The following is a 17,640-nucleotide window of genomic DNA, read 5'->3' on the forward strand; positions in this document are numbered from 1 at the left end:
TTATATATGTATATATTTAGACTTTTATAAATGTTTATCGGTAATTCTTAATTCTCCATATGGCTGACTAATAGCTACAAAAAATTACGGATCTATACCATAAAAAAATAATAATAAAAAACAAACAAACAATTGGCACCGCTTCTGTTCACGGGCACAGAATAAGCAGTAATATGTACATGCGTCCTGTTCTCGTTTCAAAATTTATCCTAAATTTCTTCAGGTCCTTCCAATAAACTCCTTTCTGTTTTCTTCTTTTTTCCAAGTACGCTATTTATCTAAACTTGCATCTAGCATATAAAATAAGCAACACCTGGCCTATCGGTCTGACATTTCTCGTTTATGTCGTATCACCTCGCGCAGTAAAAAAGAGAATTCCTTCACTTTTTCACAAGAAAGAGACTGCTTCACAATACAATCACTATATCATCATTATCCATGGCGCTGGCCTCTCTTTTTCTATTTTTTCACTCCTGCTTCGCGAAAGAAATTGAGATTCAACACGATGGCATAATCGAGTGTGGTTCAGGGTGATATAAGGGCGATCAATATTTGGAGTAATATTTCAGAAAACAAGAATACAAAAAGATATTTTTATATAAAATATGAAATCGGTAGAGGAAGTATGGATCTCGTCAATTTTATAATCAGCCGCGAAATAATATTGCATTACTGACATTAAGGTTTTAAGTTCGAGAAAAATTGTTTTTAAATAATAGGGAAAAATACGTATATCATGGACAGAAAAGAAGCATATTTGCAGCACCCTTGAATGCGATTCTCAATTTTTCGTAAGATAAATGGCAGTGATCTTACTCGCCCCTGAAAACTACAAGAGCGAGGGTCGAGTTGTAGAGAAAGGAAATACGGAAGTAGATATGCTATCTAAATAAATACTATGCCTATACACACTGGAATACTCATTAGCGATAAGTATATTAGCGTACGTGTACGAAGTATAGAAAGAAAACACACATATATAGAAGATGTTCCACATGAAACGTCTCTACGGATCTTGGTTGCTACTATACGATTCTACCAATTGTCTTTCGTACTTATGACAGTCAATACGAAATCTCTAATTGCGAAAGGGGAAGAAACCATGGTTGAATTTATTTGTCAAATTATTTGAGCAAAATGAGCAAATTAAACATGTCTATCAATTTCCTACATTGGCAAAAGCCAAAAATGATCTAACAACGCTATGAAACGACACGAATCTTCCACGTGTTTTAGGAGAGTAAGAAAAACTTTTAAAATCATTGAAAGGAGATGTAAGGAAAGATGAAAGATATTTAAACAAAACAAAAATAAGGACGAGGAATGAATAGAAGAAAAACAGAGAAGCATTAGTGAAAGACACCTCCTCCGAAATGCTACAAGCGTCCCGCATGAATGAGGACGCCACTAAGAGCTAAGCTACCGGAGATCATTTGAAAACTGTCCACGGGCCTCGCAGCGAGCCAATCAGATACTGCGATCCTCGATCTATCGATTATCTACTTTAATTAATTAAACCTCGACTTATTACTGATTTTATTAATTTATTTATTCTTAATACATAAAAACGTTGCTCCCAACCGTCTCTTTTTTACTTTTCGTTTTGGAATAGATTCAACTCCCTTGCGGTTCCTGTCCTTTATGTGTATCTGAAATGATGTACACATACAGGCTAAATTGACGCAAATTCACAACGCTACTACGAGGTGCAGGGAATTGGAAAAATTTGCACAGGACCATGTCAGTTATTGGCAATCTTCATTCGTCATACTTTAACTCAATTTTCAGTAGTTTATGCGAGTTTTCATTAAGTTACTTTAACGTAAGTCAGTCGGGCTCAGTTTAATTTAATTATATCACGAAATATCACGAATCACAGGAAATATACAAATACGATAGTGTCAAATAAAGTGAGAATTTGCCATTAACTGTCTCATGAATTTAACATGACTATACCACAAAAAAAAAGAAAATTTGATATTCCTTTCTCTAGTTCCAAAACCTCGTAAAAAGCATCTTATGAGTGAATAATCAGCCCTTAAAAGCAAAATCGTTTCACTTGAATAATTTACTAGCTTTTGATGTAACGTATCAAACTGAACTGATTATCACACAAATCGCACTACTTTATTAAAATCTTTTTATTTATTCGTAATGAGATCATGATTTGATTATTGGGTTAAGTCCTCTTTGGATCTCGTCCTTAGGTTCCCCGTAACCTTTCCCTTCCTTCTCCGGACCGATCGTCGCTACAAAGTTGCTAAAATCACCCGTGTCGCAGTCGATACGCCTCAAAGCGTTTGCATCACCGCACGAGAATGCAAGGGGATAAACATTTTTTTAGCTATTATTTTTCGTAAATCTTGCTATCACTTTCATTTTCACAGGCCTCAACATTTTCGTGCGACGATTGACACAAATGTAGAAAAATACATCATGGACGTCCTTGTGGTGGAACGTGCCTCGTAATTACGGTCTCACACATCTTAATGGAAAAATGTGGCTTGACCTGGGACAAACAGGCCATCATACGATGGGATGAGCCTGCCCAGACCAAGTAAAAGACTTGCCACGCGTAACTCCAAAGGTGCGCAATGGCTTTAAAGCGGCTCTGAATCGTCATCTTTTCGTTCGGACGCGAGCTCGCCGGCTTTAAAGAAAATGGTTGCTAACGTGTTCAACCGTTCTTCAATCAACGTTTCTAGCTTTTCGGCTCTCACAACCTGCCATTTTGCATTCAAGAGAGGCGAGTAGACAACTCTATCGTAGACGGGATACAAGTCGCCAGCCCAGGTACAGAGCCACTGTCGTCCAGAGCGTCTCCCGAAGTGGAGCTGGAATCAGCAGCGATAATATACTATCCGTGGACGAGTTGCTGGTGCTGCTTGAGAATGTCGAACCTAGTAAAGGCAGTCTCGACTTCTCTACTTCCGCGTCCTGAAACATTGCAAACAATTCCAAAAAGTATATTAATAAAATGTTCCAATTATTAATTTTATAGATACAGTTTCCAGCACATTATTATATGAAAAGAATACTACTAATAGTTTAGAAAGAAACTAAGGTAACATCGTATTGGACTATAACTAAATAGATTAAGTAGGTATCTTGTGGATTAGTTGAATTGTCGAGATCCTTGCCATTTGAACGCACAGTCAATTAATGCTATTGACGTGATTATTTAAATAACGGCGATCTGGCCTTATCCATGAAGCTCATAGAGCATTTTAAAGTATTACTTTTGGGCTTGATTAAAGTATTTTATACTTTTTGCAGTCAGATAGGCAAAGGTGTGTTTCAATAATAAGCATTTAAAAGTCCGTGGAAAAAGCTCACAAGTGAGCGAATTTTTTGTCTCGTGATAGTTGCGCCCATGCTGTTTGGCTTTTGTTCAACGTTAATTATACCTCTGTATTCTGCACACAAAACAGCATATATAAACATATAAATTAAGGCTGAAAAGATTAAGTTTTAGCTTCCGCGACATTATGTGCTACAAATTGGTTGACAGACTAGTTTTGATTTAAGAATTCGATTGAGTACAGCTCTAGAACTGCATACACGTTTGGAGCAAGGTGCGGCTAATAGATTCAACGTGGAATCTCAACATTGATTATGTAGGGTTCGCTTAACCACGAGAACAAAGTGAACCTTTGACAGTAAATAAAAGACAATGGTTGTCATGCGTTTTAAAGAGTAAGAACTTATTGAGTAGATTATATCAAAGCCCTATTGTGAGCATCCTCTGTGTCCAGGATTCCTTTAACATCTTCCTCAACAATGCAGGATTGATTTCAAATATATTTAGTTTGAAATAAATAAAAATGTAACAGCAAATGAAGCACAACCATTCTTTCAGATTCAGTGCATTCTATTTAAAAAATAAATAATGTACACAGTAATAGAAATCATAAAAAATGATGTATTTATAGACGCACAACATAATAGATACTTCATGATTTTATAATACAAGAATTTTGTGAATTTCTTATAGCATCAAAGTCATCTCTATACGTATTATTGGCAATCTATACATATAGAAAATGCGTACACGTGTGAATACAAGGGCGTGAACCGATTCGCAATGAGTCCCTTTGTTTCCATCGCCCAGTTCCATATCTCGACCCCCGTTTCGCGACTTCCGATTCCCGTTTCTTCCTAATCCACGCTCAGTATAATAATAAACCCGAGAAAGCCCAATCTCTGAAGGCGCCTTTATGGCCGACCATAATATCTGGTCACCGTCGTTTCACCCACTCTCCTAACATTCGGTTCGGTAGCACCGTCCAGTGCGAAAAGAAAGATTATCGCGTGTGTAACTGGGAATGGGGGAAAATGTCACATTAAGGGAGAATTATGACAACGCAGAAAATACTCTCGGGAGTCCTCCTCGTCAATTAATATAGTCTTCTTAGAATTATTGATATTTCTCTTCTAATACATGTATATCTCATCCACGTTTTCTTCAGCATTTATCTTTGTAATATTTCTTTCTCCGTTACAACTAAATGATATTTCAGGTCCCCACTGCCATAACCCTAATGCAAATAAAAGTAACCAAAACAACCGTAGTTATCCGCATCGTCATCCTACCCTTTCGAAACGCTGTAAATTTGCGTACCTTTTAGTATGCTAGTCATACCTATGATAAGGCCAAGATATTCAAATTTCAAGCAGCATATTAAAATACGACAATAAACGATTCGAAGAAAAGCACTAAATATTTCACCACCGCCTTTCCCAATACCGACACCGCGATAAAGGACAGTCATGTTTTAACGGCATAAACGATATAAGTAAGCAATCCTTCTTGCCGCAGCACCGTTCTAGGGACATAAAGTTGCACTCGATATTTACTACAAATCTCACGAACACGTTGTTAATGCTGCAGGGCATTAACTATTGCACAAGATAATTGCGCTGCTTGACGCGGAACGGAGATTGTTCAGTAGCTCTATTTTGCCATAGATAACAGAAAAAAAATTCAACTAGCACGGAATTTGTGGTCAAAGATAGACGCACAAGCCAATTAAATAACGCCAACTAATGTTAAAAGATAAAATTATCAATTTTACAGTTATAATGTTCTACTTCACGTAACTAAACTTAGAAATAAAACTAAGAACACAAATTTTGTAATTTTGTAAAGATCAAATAGTGTTTAAAATATGAAAAAAATTGATTTCATTCCTATTTCAATAAGAAATTTGAAACTATCCTCTGAAAAGCCTTGGTGAAAACTGCGCGTAAAATATATTTAATTGGCAGGACAGCTACAGGTGCGCGTGAGCAAAGTCAGGAATAAACGCAACTGAAAACCTCCAAGTTCTTGCCTCCTGATATTTGTCGCTTTTTTCATCTCTTGAACGACAAACATGACAAGAGTAACTCATTTCTCCATTGTCAAATTCAATTTAACAGGATCTTATATAATCTTCTGACTTTTAAATGGTCTGTTAAGATCTAACGCCGCTTACGACAATTTTGTTCACCGCATATTGAACATTTCTACATATACGTCAATAATATAATCGATAATAATGACAACAGAGGTAAAGGACGAACTCCAAACTACATCATACATCTAATTTTTTGCCTACGATAACGCCATCGGAAGAGATTTCAAACATCGAATATCCATTAACATCTTTTACTCGCCAGGCACTTGACTTACTCCATAGTTTTTAGTGAGTGACAGTTGCTGTATATTCGCTCATTATTACGCGGTAGAAAGGGTAGCACGTGCGATCAAATTTTTAAAAGTGCAAATCAGTGTGGGACAAAATGAAGTGCGATCGCAAACGATGATTGAAGATCATTTTCTTGGCCTGTCGCCACACGTACTGGCATGCTCACTTAGCTTTATGCAAGGGGATGGGTCCACTTAGCCGTTATATGCCTGCTCACTTCCGATCGTGCATATGTAAAGCATGCTGATAGAGGCTTCCCGTGACGAATGGGGAAAGAAGAGGATTATTCTCGTAAGGCTCTCGTCCGAACTAAATATCTTCTTTCACTATTTTCGCTCTCCCACTATCTCCCTTTTCTCATTGTCACTTGATTTCATATTTCACTCTCTTAAAAATCTATCTTCACCCCTGCAGTCATTATTCTACTTTTGGGCTTTACATACCTTAAATTTGAGTGTTGCACTTTTAATGAAAAATATGAAGCCAAAAGCTCAATACATTTTATACGAAATCCATTCAATGAATACAACGAATAAACATAAACAGCGGTCCTTCTAGCCAGATGTACACTCTAGACGCTTTGTTGTCCTAAGAATCTAATGGTATGTAACGAGGAGTGAACTGTTAACACTAACTAACCATCTTTTGTCACGTTTAACAAGTCAGATAGAAATTGAGAAGCTTAAGATGCTCATAAGAACGACGAAAAGCTCTCTAGAACAAGACTATAGCCGAGATGCGTTTAATGCACGCTTTGGTTTAAGTGTCGCTTTCACGCTCGATAATTCTGCTCAGGAAGCGTTGAGGGAGTGAGACTTCTTGCACATAGCGAATCTCAAAGACACGCTATTATAGTAAAAGCTTGATTACAAACCTTCTCGTATACGAAGAGATAATTATTTACTTTTTCTCAAGAAGTTCAATTACAAAGACCTTGTCACACTTAGCTTAAGCTCGCTTAACTTGGAACCTTGTCATTCAGCAACTTTGGATAGTTCAAAGATGTGTCCTGACGTAAAGCATAAACTGTATCAATTTTAATCAGGGGAATTTTCCTGATTTTTACTATTATTATACAAAGAAAACCTCAGACTTAAGATGGTCACAGCTAAATACAGATATTTTTTTTTCTAACTTGTTCTCATGTGAACCCTTTATGTAATCCGTCAGTTATGATATCCTTTCGCACTATACATGCGTAGCGTCGACAACAGCATTGCTTACCGTTAGCGCACTTATTTAAAATAAATGAATTTTACAATCAATTGTTACAACAAATAATAACTGTAATGTGCACATAAAAAATTAAGTACTTTTACCTAATATTTGTGATAAAGTAGGTATTCTTTTCTTTAAATTTAAAATCGATGATTTATTTCTAAGGAGTATAATAAAATAATTATTTTAACTTTTAATGTTTTTAATTTATATGCCTATTTTGTGATGAAAGAATAATTTTTAATAGCTTTACAGTTATTATTTGTTGTAAATAATTGATTCACACATTTAATTATTTTAAATAAGCGCGTCAACCGTGACCAAGCCGGGTGTGGACGCGACACAAACCGAATACTTCCGAAGTAGTCCGAACGTCAAGACTAACGAAGCGACAAACGAGAGCCTATCACTGTCTTGTTTTTGGTGTTTTTAATTAAAATACATTTTCATGATCAGTTTAAACTGCTCATCGATATTTAGAACATGCAAGGAAATGGACGTGTATGCAAAGAACATGGTGGATAGTGCTAATGAAGTTTTCCTTTTAGATTTTCCACGTCAAATGCTTCCGTGCTTGACACTCGATAACCAGATCTTTTTTCAACTTGACTTTCTTGATGAAAAATTTCTTAAAATTTCACGAAGTTTATACTGAAACAACAGTAATGCGATATGCGATACGCATAAAATTGATGGTCTGAGATTTCATAATTTCTGTATAAAAGAAAAACAAACCTTCTTATGAATAAAATGGCGCGAAATCGATAATAAATTAGAGTCAAGCCAGGGCCAGGCTCGGCGATCTAGCCTGGCCATCAAGGTTGGTCATAGCCAAATTTATCTTTTCATTCTAGCTTGACTCAGGCTTGATCACAAGGCCAGGGCCTATTTTTGCTAGGCTCGGGCCCGGTTAGGCCCGCGACAAAGTTTCCACACGGGTGACACAGCATAAGTGCCAAAGACCGAAATTCGCAAGACGCACAAAACTGTCTAACTTTCACAAAATTAATTTTTAACACAAAAAATCGAAAGCGGTTCGAGGTATTGTCAAATTAACATCCTGATATAAGCATTTATCTCCAAGAAACCATAAAAGAAACATAAAAAGTTGCGTAACTGTATTATTTTTCAATTAGAAAAAAAGTACTTTCGAGCTATTCTTTAACTCTACCCAAACACGAAAGTAACATTCTGAAAGAAAAACCACACCCGAGAAAACCCCTTATCAATGGTACTGCGTGTCTCTTAAAACTAAAATATGAAATTCATTCAAAAATACACAACATGGACTTTGACCTACTCCAAAATTAAACAGGACCAAAATCTTCTGCAAAAACCGGGTTAGGTTACAAAATTAGTTTAGGCCAGTAAAACGCATTCCAAAAATTTGGCATTACGCCTGCGTTCAGTGTCGCTCTTCAAATTTCTTGCAACTATGTTGTAGTAGTGCAACATAATTAGGTGTGTGGTGTATTTTGTTGTTCGTCTTTTACAGTTTGTGTCCTTAAACAGCGACCATGAGCATTGAGGGTAAAATTAATCGCTTATGAATGTTTGTTAGAGTTACTCTCTGTCACTCCAAAGGGTTTCAGTCGCCTACTTCCTGATGGTATTGGAAGTTTCATCCAATGCGATAGGGGTTTAGTAAACCCGCTTTTTGAAATGCTGTTAGCACTCTACTGACTCCTAGATCTTTAAGAAGTCCAGTTCTCTATAAAAACCACATCAGTCGAATCATGTTTTGCCACAAAAATGAGAAAGAAACTTTTCAAAATGTGTTTTTACAAACTTACACTTAACATTTACAATACGAAGAACCACTCTCGGACAAAAAAATAAAGGCATAAAATTTACTGTTTGAAATAGAGACAATCTGACTTATTCGAATTCAGAGAGATAAGTATGGAGTATTTTTATCTTGGTAGGAATGACGATGAAACAAAAAGAGATTAGTATTCATTAGAACAATTTTTGGGTTCGAAATAAAGTAGAACCATCAAACGGCACACTGGTGTGTATTCGCATTAGAAAAATTTTCATTTTTCTAGCATTTGCGCAGGAATAAATGCAGCGGATTATCCCGCTATAATAAGTATGTTATATATGTTAAATATTCGTAATATATCCTAGATGTTTATAATAACTCCCTTATTGCCATTGACAATACAAGGAACGATTATTTTTCAGATTTTTAACTCGATTTGCAAAGCAGGGATACTGGCCGACGTGAAGATCGGTTTCAGATCGAGGAAAAGAAGAATTTCTTCAATTTCACGGGTCTTCTCTTACCCTTCAATTACCAGCACTTAACTAGTAATAATTAGACGTTCCGAGATTGGACCGAACCGACGGACCTTTAAAGAGGATAAAGACGAGTCCGCATAAAAGAGACCGATGTCCGCCTTTGCTCCCCTGCCAATAAACAAGAGGGAGAAATATTCTGGATGGTGAGTAAAGAAGCAAATAACAAAATGGAATTAAACGAGATTCCAATTATTTTCTCCAGAAATTTACGAGTTCTAGAATAGAGTGTTAAAATTGAAGATGGTTGAATTTTTTTACATCAACCTAAAAAATCAAAGGGGAATGAAGATTAAAATTTCTGAAATAAGATTGATTGAAACCATATATCGAAATAATTATGTCTGGTCATTGAACACAGAATACATAGATAACGATGTTGATCAAGTGTGAGAGGTATCACTGGATGTGTAAATTGGAGCAATACTGAATGTCTTACTGAGACAAGTAGGGCTGATATATATATTAGACCCATGGGATCATAGAGAAGTCCGATAACTAAACTCACGATTACAAGCTAAAGTTCGCACCCCATCTGAATTGTAGTTTATCGTCCAACAGCGTATACCGAAGTAAGAGGGAGAATATAATTTAAGGAAAGCGTGTTTCATTGGAGTAACTAGAACGTAATTTTGCATCGATTAAGTCGAGAACACTTGTCTTACTTTCTAATATTTTGAAGACAAAGAAGTACTTTGAAGGAAAAAAAAGAGTTTCATTGGAGGTATTCAATATCTAACATTCGTCTGACCTAAATTATTAAACACTGCGAATGCCGACCAACGACCATGTAATCTGTACTTTGTTCCTTTTCAGCGGTTCAATTCACTAATCACTTGAACGTAATGACAGTCGTCAGCTCTTCGGCAAAAGCACGCTCGGTACGATTGGTACGTTTAATGCGAGTTTAAGGGCAGTCGTAACTTTGGCTTAGAAATTATTTACCAATAAAGTCTGTTACACTAATTGGTCGTTACTCGCTAGAAACAATACGGTACAATATTGGCGCATTTACTACCAGTACAACGACAGGTTGGACCTACATATTTCTGCATCGGTAATCGCTCGTTTCTAGAGTATTAGCTGTTGGTTATTTTACTTAGTGTTTCGTCGCGTGCACGTAAAAGGTAAGGAGAATCTTTTTTAATAACGCGAATAAAAATAATATTGATGGCACGTAAATGGAATTGCTAAGTACGGACGGTGAAGTGAAAAGTTGTAAGGTTTATTTCAGTGTCAGGCCCCGCGGGACGTCGTTGAGCCCGTTATAGCTTTGTGCTTTGTACTTTATACTTAGATTTTACAATAGCAAGGCCATTTCGTGTCCCGGCGTCATTTGCAGGAGACTACTTTAGTTACGCGTGCTCCCATTCGCCAAAAGGGCCTAGCCTCTTAATGCGCGTGAAGAGTATCTACAAGCTAATTAGGGAAACCCACACAGTAAACAGAATGCAAAGTATCAGGTACGAAACTAATATAGTTCAACTATGAAGCCGGAAATTACCTCGAGCAATAAGCTACTTAGAAAGTAAAAGGATACCTAGTGTGTTTAGTGAACCTTTGTCCTTCTCTCGAACTTTTTCCGAATATCTCTTAAACTAATCTCGCCAGTGGTGTCATCTTATGTGTAAAAAATATAAAATTTTCACTAGCTTACCTTGGTTTTGGAAGCATGGAAGTCGTCGGCAATGTTTCTAAGGTTTGTTCCGACGGCCACCCATTCCCTCTCGTTGAGCGTTGTTGCACTTAAATTTAAGTGACCTGGACAGCAGGTACCATTGCATTTGTTCGATTCCGAGGGCCCTTTCTCTGGGATTGAACTCTCTGATGTTAATCGGCGTCTTCGTGGCTTTGGTCGCGGACTTGGCACTGGTGCACTGCATTCCGGGAATTGGAACGCCGCATCTCTTGTTGGACTGCTTGGCGCCGAGACGGTTACCTGAGGAGTTGGGGGCGGAAGTTGTTCCACAGCAGAGAGCACCAAGTCTGGCAAAGGTAATCGAGACAAATCAGAATCCACGAGAACAATAGGATGCTCTCGGGGACTAGATATGTCACCCGACCGACGTGGCAGCCGATCTGAAAGTAAACATAAAAACAAAGAATTAATTTTTAATAAATATCCGAAAGCATTGGCCAATAAAGATATTACTGATTTATTAATACATGATGAAATACTGATTTTAGTAAAAGTAATCAGAATATTACTTTGTGTGAAGCTGCAAACAGTAGAAGATAATTGTATGAAATTGTGCAAGTTCTTTACTCCTTGTGCAAGTGAAGCAATATTCTTTTTCAGAATAAAAAGGCTTGGCTTATCTTACGAATGAGAAGCTTATCAATATAGGAACTAAACTAGACCGTATCTAGCTTTTTTCTTTATTATTATACTCTTCGATATGTACCACTGTGAGGGTGCAAGATACAGTCCGACAACTGCGACGTACGGTTACCTCACGATAAAACACAATCTGTACGTCAGATGACGCAGAAGACCGACAAAAATGCAAGTTAGATTGCGTGTCCGTTAGAAGCATCACGTCGCTGAATTTATCTTCCGCCGACCTTCTTACCCAATTACGCAGCAATTATATAAGAACGTTGATCGACGTATAAATAAAATTAAAATAAAACAAACTTAATTAATCTTATCAAACTTAATTAATTAGACGATAAATTAAAAGCAGTGAATGCGAGGAAACGTAACCAGTAACGAAATAAAATATTTGTAACATGGCACTGTTTTGACAGAGAAATACCACTTTGCATATAGATCGTATTCTCTATGCAAAAATTATCGGAATTATGATAAATTATTTATTGTAAGTTTTTATCTAATTTATATCCAGTATAGTTGTGTATAATCACTTATTTTTGACTTATTATACTTATTTTATATCAAAGTAAAATTACACAATATTAGTTGACATCTTTGCTGTTTTTTTTTTCGAAATATATCGTTACAAAAAATAAATATGACCGAACCTGATGCCAATTAAAAATCTTCATTTAGATCTAAAATTACATATTTGCCCTCCATTTGACTGGGTACACGATAAAAATGTATTCATCAAAATTTAACCAATTATAATTGGTACAAAACTGTAGTTCGATAAATGGAGGTCATTAATGCATTCAGAGAAACTGCACAGTTATTTTAGGAATTAATTCAAAACAGAACTATAAATAATACAAAACAGTCATGTAAAATCTTTAGCCCAAAAGTGAAAATTCTGAAATTTAATAATTGATTTAAGGATTTATTATGTCCATACACCAGTATATTATAAAATGACAAAAAACTACGTTCATTTTTATAAAATGAATTATATAAGGTTTACTTTCGTCTGGGATTAATGATTTACTTGAAAGTAAGCCTACATTATAGAGTATTTTCAGAGATTTTAATTTCTATTATAAGAATTACACAGCAGTAGGGTGAAATGAGAACCACTAGGGACATCAACATGTTTAGGGCTGTCTTAAATCAAGCCCCCCTCCACGTTTGAGATTAAACAAAATTTGAATAGGATTTGAAACTGAATAAAAGCCATTAATTATGGATTAATTAATTACAATTAATTAAAAAATTGAAAACAGTTTATAAAGTTTTAAACGGATGTTTAAATTTGTTTTACTAGGGCTTTTTATTTTGAAAAAGTTGATTATCGTATGTTAATATCTGTAAATTGTTTTGTTTTGAACAGATTCATAATCGCCTCATAAAATCAGTTATTGATTAACTTTTAGCATTCGAACTAAACTTCAAGTGTAGAAATCACTTCTTTATTTATTTTTACAATTGATGAACCTACAACTTTTTTATTTCAAATTTTCACATTCAGACGCTTTTAATTTTTAATTTAATCTTCAAAAAATGCATAGAGATTTCTTCTAAATATTTGTAAAATTCACGAGAACAACAATTAATTTACTGTTATTTCTCGGTTCTCAAAAAAATTCCCGGTTTCCCGATCAAGAGAGGAACCCATTGAATTAAATTATAATATATTTGGCTTCGTCTAATCATACCGCAAAATTGAGGGAGTTGGATAAGGGGACGGATTTGTCGTCCCGAAAATTCGGGATGACTTGCCAATCTTATGAAAAATATTGGATAAGTCATTCCAAATTTCGGGACGAGAAACTGCGATTATATTAATTATATACATTTAAATGGACATTGAACCAACCAAAAGGAATAACCTATGCTTCAAAACTCGTGAATTAATATGCACTTTTAAAGAATTTACCATAAATTAAAATTCAAAATACGCATAAATATGTTTTTATACTTGATACTGTTCAATATTAAATTAAAAAATAAAATTAAATATAGAATTTTATTTCTAATCTTATATACTTTTAACAGAAAGATGTTTTTATTCATTTCGTATAAAATCACTTCATACAAAAACACGTATCCTACATTGGTAACAATCATGACAGCTGCCATTTTGTAACTCATAGGGTGACATCTTGATCTAAAATTAAAAACTACAGAAGTAAAAAAGTAGTTTTGTAATTTTATCGATTGACGATTACTGTTTCGAGTAATATATTTTAACTATTACTTTCAATAACACCTTTAATCATTCAGATATATTTAATACATAATATATGCAATAATTCAAGTACAATAAATAATATTCTTTACTGATTATCAATTTGCTTAATATGTCAAATGAATTTAGCCAATTTTTATCAATTTATTTAATTAAGGTATATAAGTTGTTATATGATTAACTTTATCAACGCACGACGTAAATTAAGAATATTGTATTCCCATTATAAGTAACTAAAACTCTAACAAAATGTTTTTTGATCCAAGTAAATTCATATACTTATTTCGACTACTATTTTAATTGAAACCAATCTTCATGTTTATGAGACGAGAAAATGAATGTATTCAGCCAAGAAATAATTTCTCTTAAAATAATGCTTGAATATTTTCCTTCAAGTAATCACTAATTTGAAACGAATGTCAGATTTACTTCCAAGATACCTATGTTATCAAGATAGAATCACATAAGTTTTTTCAACATAAGAACTATACACTTGATACAATAGACATTGTACACATACTATGAAAATTAATATATTGGTCTAAATTAATTTGCTGACACACAAATCAAATCTCTCATCAAACTATAAAAGATTATAAGTTTATTGCATCGGTAAGTTTTTGGTGGTAAGAATTAAAAAATTTTAAATAGATTTCAAAAAAGTGTGTTTAATTTTGAAACAATTATGCAAGAATCAAGTCAATTCATTCCTAAAATTATTAAACGGTTATAAGTGTACTGCGTATATAATTTGTTTCGCTTATTATTTGTATGTATTAATCTACTTAAAATTAAACCATTTCGAATTTTCTTAACCGTGAAACATTTTTGTGAATCGGAAAATGACTGGGAATTTTTTTCCTCGATTAAAACGGCCACCCCGAAATTATGTTTGTATAGTGTTCAAGGTAACAAAAAATCATCCAAACTTAAAAATAACAATAAATATTCCTGTTAAATACAGGAATTCTTTATTCAATAAAGAAATATTACTTTTTTGGATTAGGGTAGATTAAATTTGATTTTTAAAAAGTTAAAAATTTTGTTATGTGAACCTTATTTAATTTAAATTAGAGTTGTAACACATAGTTGAATTTTGTTTACACACAATTTTCGTGTTCGATAATAGCAGTTCGAAAATCACAAAAATGGCAAAATTCATGAAAGTTATAAGTAAAAAAAATGGTTTTGAAAATATAAAATGATCATGTGTTATTCTAATTTAAAGTAAATAAGTTTTAGGCAATAGATTTTTTAACTTTAGAAAAAAAATGATAATCTAGCCGAATTCAAAAAATTAATTTTTCCTTAATGAAAAACAAATTCCTTTATTAGGCAGGAATTTTTTTCGGAATTTTCAATTTTATATTCTTACTTGCTATCTGAAATATTTAATACGTTTTTTTATATTTTTATGTTATTAATTGGCAATGCAAAGCTTCCCGCGTACTTTAGCGCGCATGCAATGTTGCTATTTTAAATAATTAAGTATAGGTTTAGGTTTTTTAAAATAAAATTAACAAAATTAAGTTTTTCAGTCAATGAATTCAATGATCGTAGAAAATTTCATTTCAACGTATCATTAATTATAGATAATTTAATGCGGATATTATTAGTATGTATATTTATAAAAACCTAATAAAATTAAGTTTTTCAGTCAAAGAATTCATTAACCATAAAAAATGCTTTAAACTAAAAGTGGTTAACATTTTGGCAATGACCCATATATACTTACATAATTCTTTTTTATTATGTAAATAATAAAAACTAAATATATGACAGCATAAAACAAAATTATAGGCTTTAAAAAAAGCTTAAAAATACAATTATTACATTTCCTTGATAATTTAAAAAAATGTCATGCGTTTTTAAAGCAAAATATTTAGGGAAAAATAATTCAATAGCATATTTAAAAAACTTCTTAAAAATGCATTTCATTCTATGAAAGAACAATCAAGAAAATGACTATTAAACATTTTTTAGATAAAATAATTGAGAATACAAGGAGGAAGCAAACAAATATTTTTCATCCAATCACCGTGAGACTCTTTAACCTGCAAGTTCTTGGACTAAACTTTTCTTTACAGAATTCTTGTTTCTGCTGATTTCGAAGTATTTTATTTTTGAAAGAAAAATAAAGTATCGAGCACTTTTTTAAATAGGTAATATTTAAACTAGCGATCAATTTTTCTACATATTTTAAATTATTTTTTAGGAATTGTTATTTTAAATTAAACACTGAATTAAAAGTATTATAAAAGAATTAAATAAATCTAAAACTGTGCGTTTTACAGAGGTTTTTAAAAATCATAAAATATTTGTCACGGAGGTTATAAAAGCGTTTTTCCACTCAAAACTTCTTTATTTTTTATATGCTTTCGATAGTTTGTAAGTGGATTAATTTTTTTAAGAAACAAGTATTGAGCCCTTTGTAAAATAAGTGATCTTAAATGATTTTTTGCATATTTGAAATTGTTATTTAGGAAAGCATTCAATATTCAAATCTTTGTAAAAAAAAACGTATGATAAAAGAATTCGATACATTGAAAACTACGCGGTTTATGAAAATTTTCGTATAGCAGAACATTATTTTTTGTCATTGATGTTATTAAAGCATTATTGTACTTTCATTTTTTGTTTATTATTTATTACCTTTGGGTCGTTTTTAAGCGTTTCAAATATTTGAAAACAACAAGTATTAAATCTCTTGTGAAATAATTGAAACTTACTTCGCTTTTTCCCCATATTTTAAATTCTTGTTTAAGAAATGCTATTTTGCATTAAAAATTGAGTAAGAGAGTATTATATACAATAAAAGAGTTGGATAAATTAAAAACTGCGCATTTTATGGAGAATTTTTGTTTATTGTTTATTAATTTTAGATAATTTATAACATATTTCAATATATTAAGAAAAAAAGGTATCGAGCCTTTTTTGAAATAAATAAAATTCAATTCTTACATTTTTCTAAATAAAAAATGGTATATGAAAGTCTCTCGAAAATTTTCAAGTATTATCAGAAAGATGTTTTCTTAAAGAAACATTCAGTTCAACAACGTTTCTTTTGAAGATGGTTGAGGCTCACCATACGACTTCGTACGACACTGCAGCTATGTAAACCTGACAGCATCAAGTGATCAAATCATAATGTCTCCTATTTCATCATGAAGGGCTCATTAAGGGCTCATTTAGGGCTAATTTAATACCCCATTGCAAAATTTTCGGCTCTTCATTTTTTTTAAATATGCATGGTGCTGCTAGCTTTACTTCAAGCCAGCAGCGCCATTCAAGGAATCGGTCAAAAATGATTATATCAAATTGCCCTTTTTACAGGAATTTTCGGCTCGAGATATCCCTTTAAACCACTGTCCTACCTTCAAAATAAAAAAGGGCCGCGAAGGGCAAAGGGACAAAAACTTAATATTCGATATTTTTCCTAGTATTAATAAGGGACTATTTAGGGCTCACTTTCTACCCAACGATGGATTTTACTACTTAGCCCTTTTTATAAAATATGCTACAGTGCTGCCAGCTTTACTTCAACCCAGCAGCACCATTCGAGGAATCAGTCAAAAAATGATTATTACAAATTCAACTTTTCACATAAATTTTTGGCTTATTTCCGGCTCGAGATATCCCTTCGAACCACTGTCCTACCTTCAAATTCAAAAAAGGCTCACGAAGGGCAAATGTACAAAATATACATTTTTTAATTATCTTTATAAAATATGCCACAGTGCTGCCAGCTTTACTTCAAGCCAGCAGCACCACTCGAGGAATCGGTCAAAAAATGATTATATCAAATTCCCCTTTTTACAGGAATTTCCGGCTCGAGATATCCCTTTAAACCACTACCCTACCTTAAA

The 17,640-nt window shown here is 33.5% G+C and overlaps 1 protein-coding gene across 1 annotated transcript in view; it reads right to left on the reverse strand.

The window, feature by feature from the left end:
• Nucleotides 1-6: 6 nt before the first annotated feature.
• Nucleotides 7-17,640, reverse strand: part of LOC117171327 — a 34,746-nt gene continuing 17,112 nt past the window's right edge. Inside the window, exons 2-3 of the mRNA XM_033358539.1 lie at nt 10,867-11,288; nt 7-2,937 (exon numbers count right to left, since the gene is read on the reverse strand). Coding sequence (XP_033214430.1) covers nt 2,761-2,937; nt 10,867-11,288 — 599 coding nt within the window. The 3' untranslated portion in view covers nt 7-2,760. The remainder of the gene's footprint in view (nt 2,938-10,866; nt 11,289-17,640) is intronic.

Source organism: Belonocnema kinseyi, chromosome 4 (genome assembly GCF_010883055.1).
Source record: "Belonocnema kinseyi isolate 2016_QV_RU_SX_M_011 chromosome 4, B_treatae_v1, whole genome shotgun sequence".
Taxonomy (NCBI): Eukaryota; Metazoa; Arthropoda; class Insecta; order Hymenoptera; family Cynipidae; genus Belonocnema; species Belonocnema kinseyi.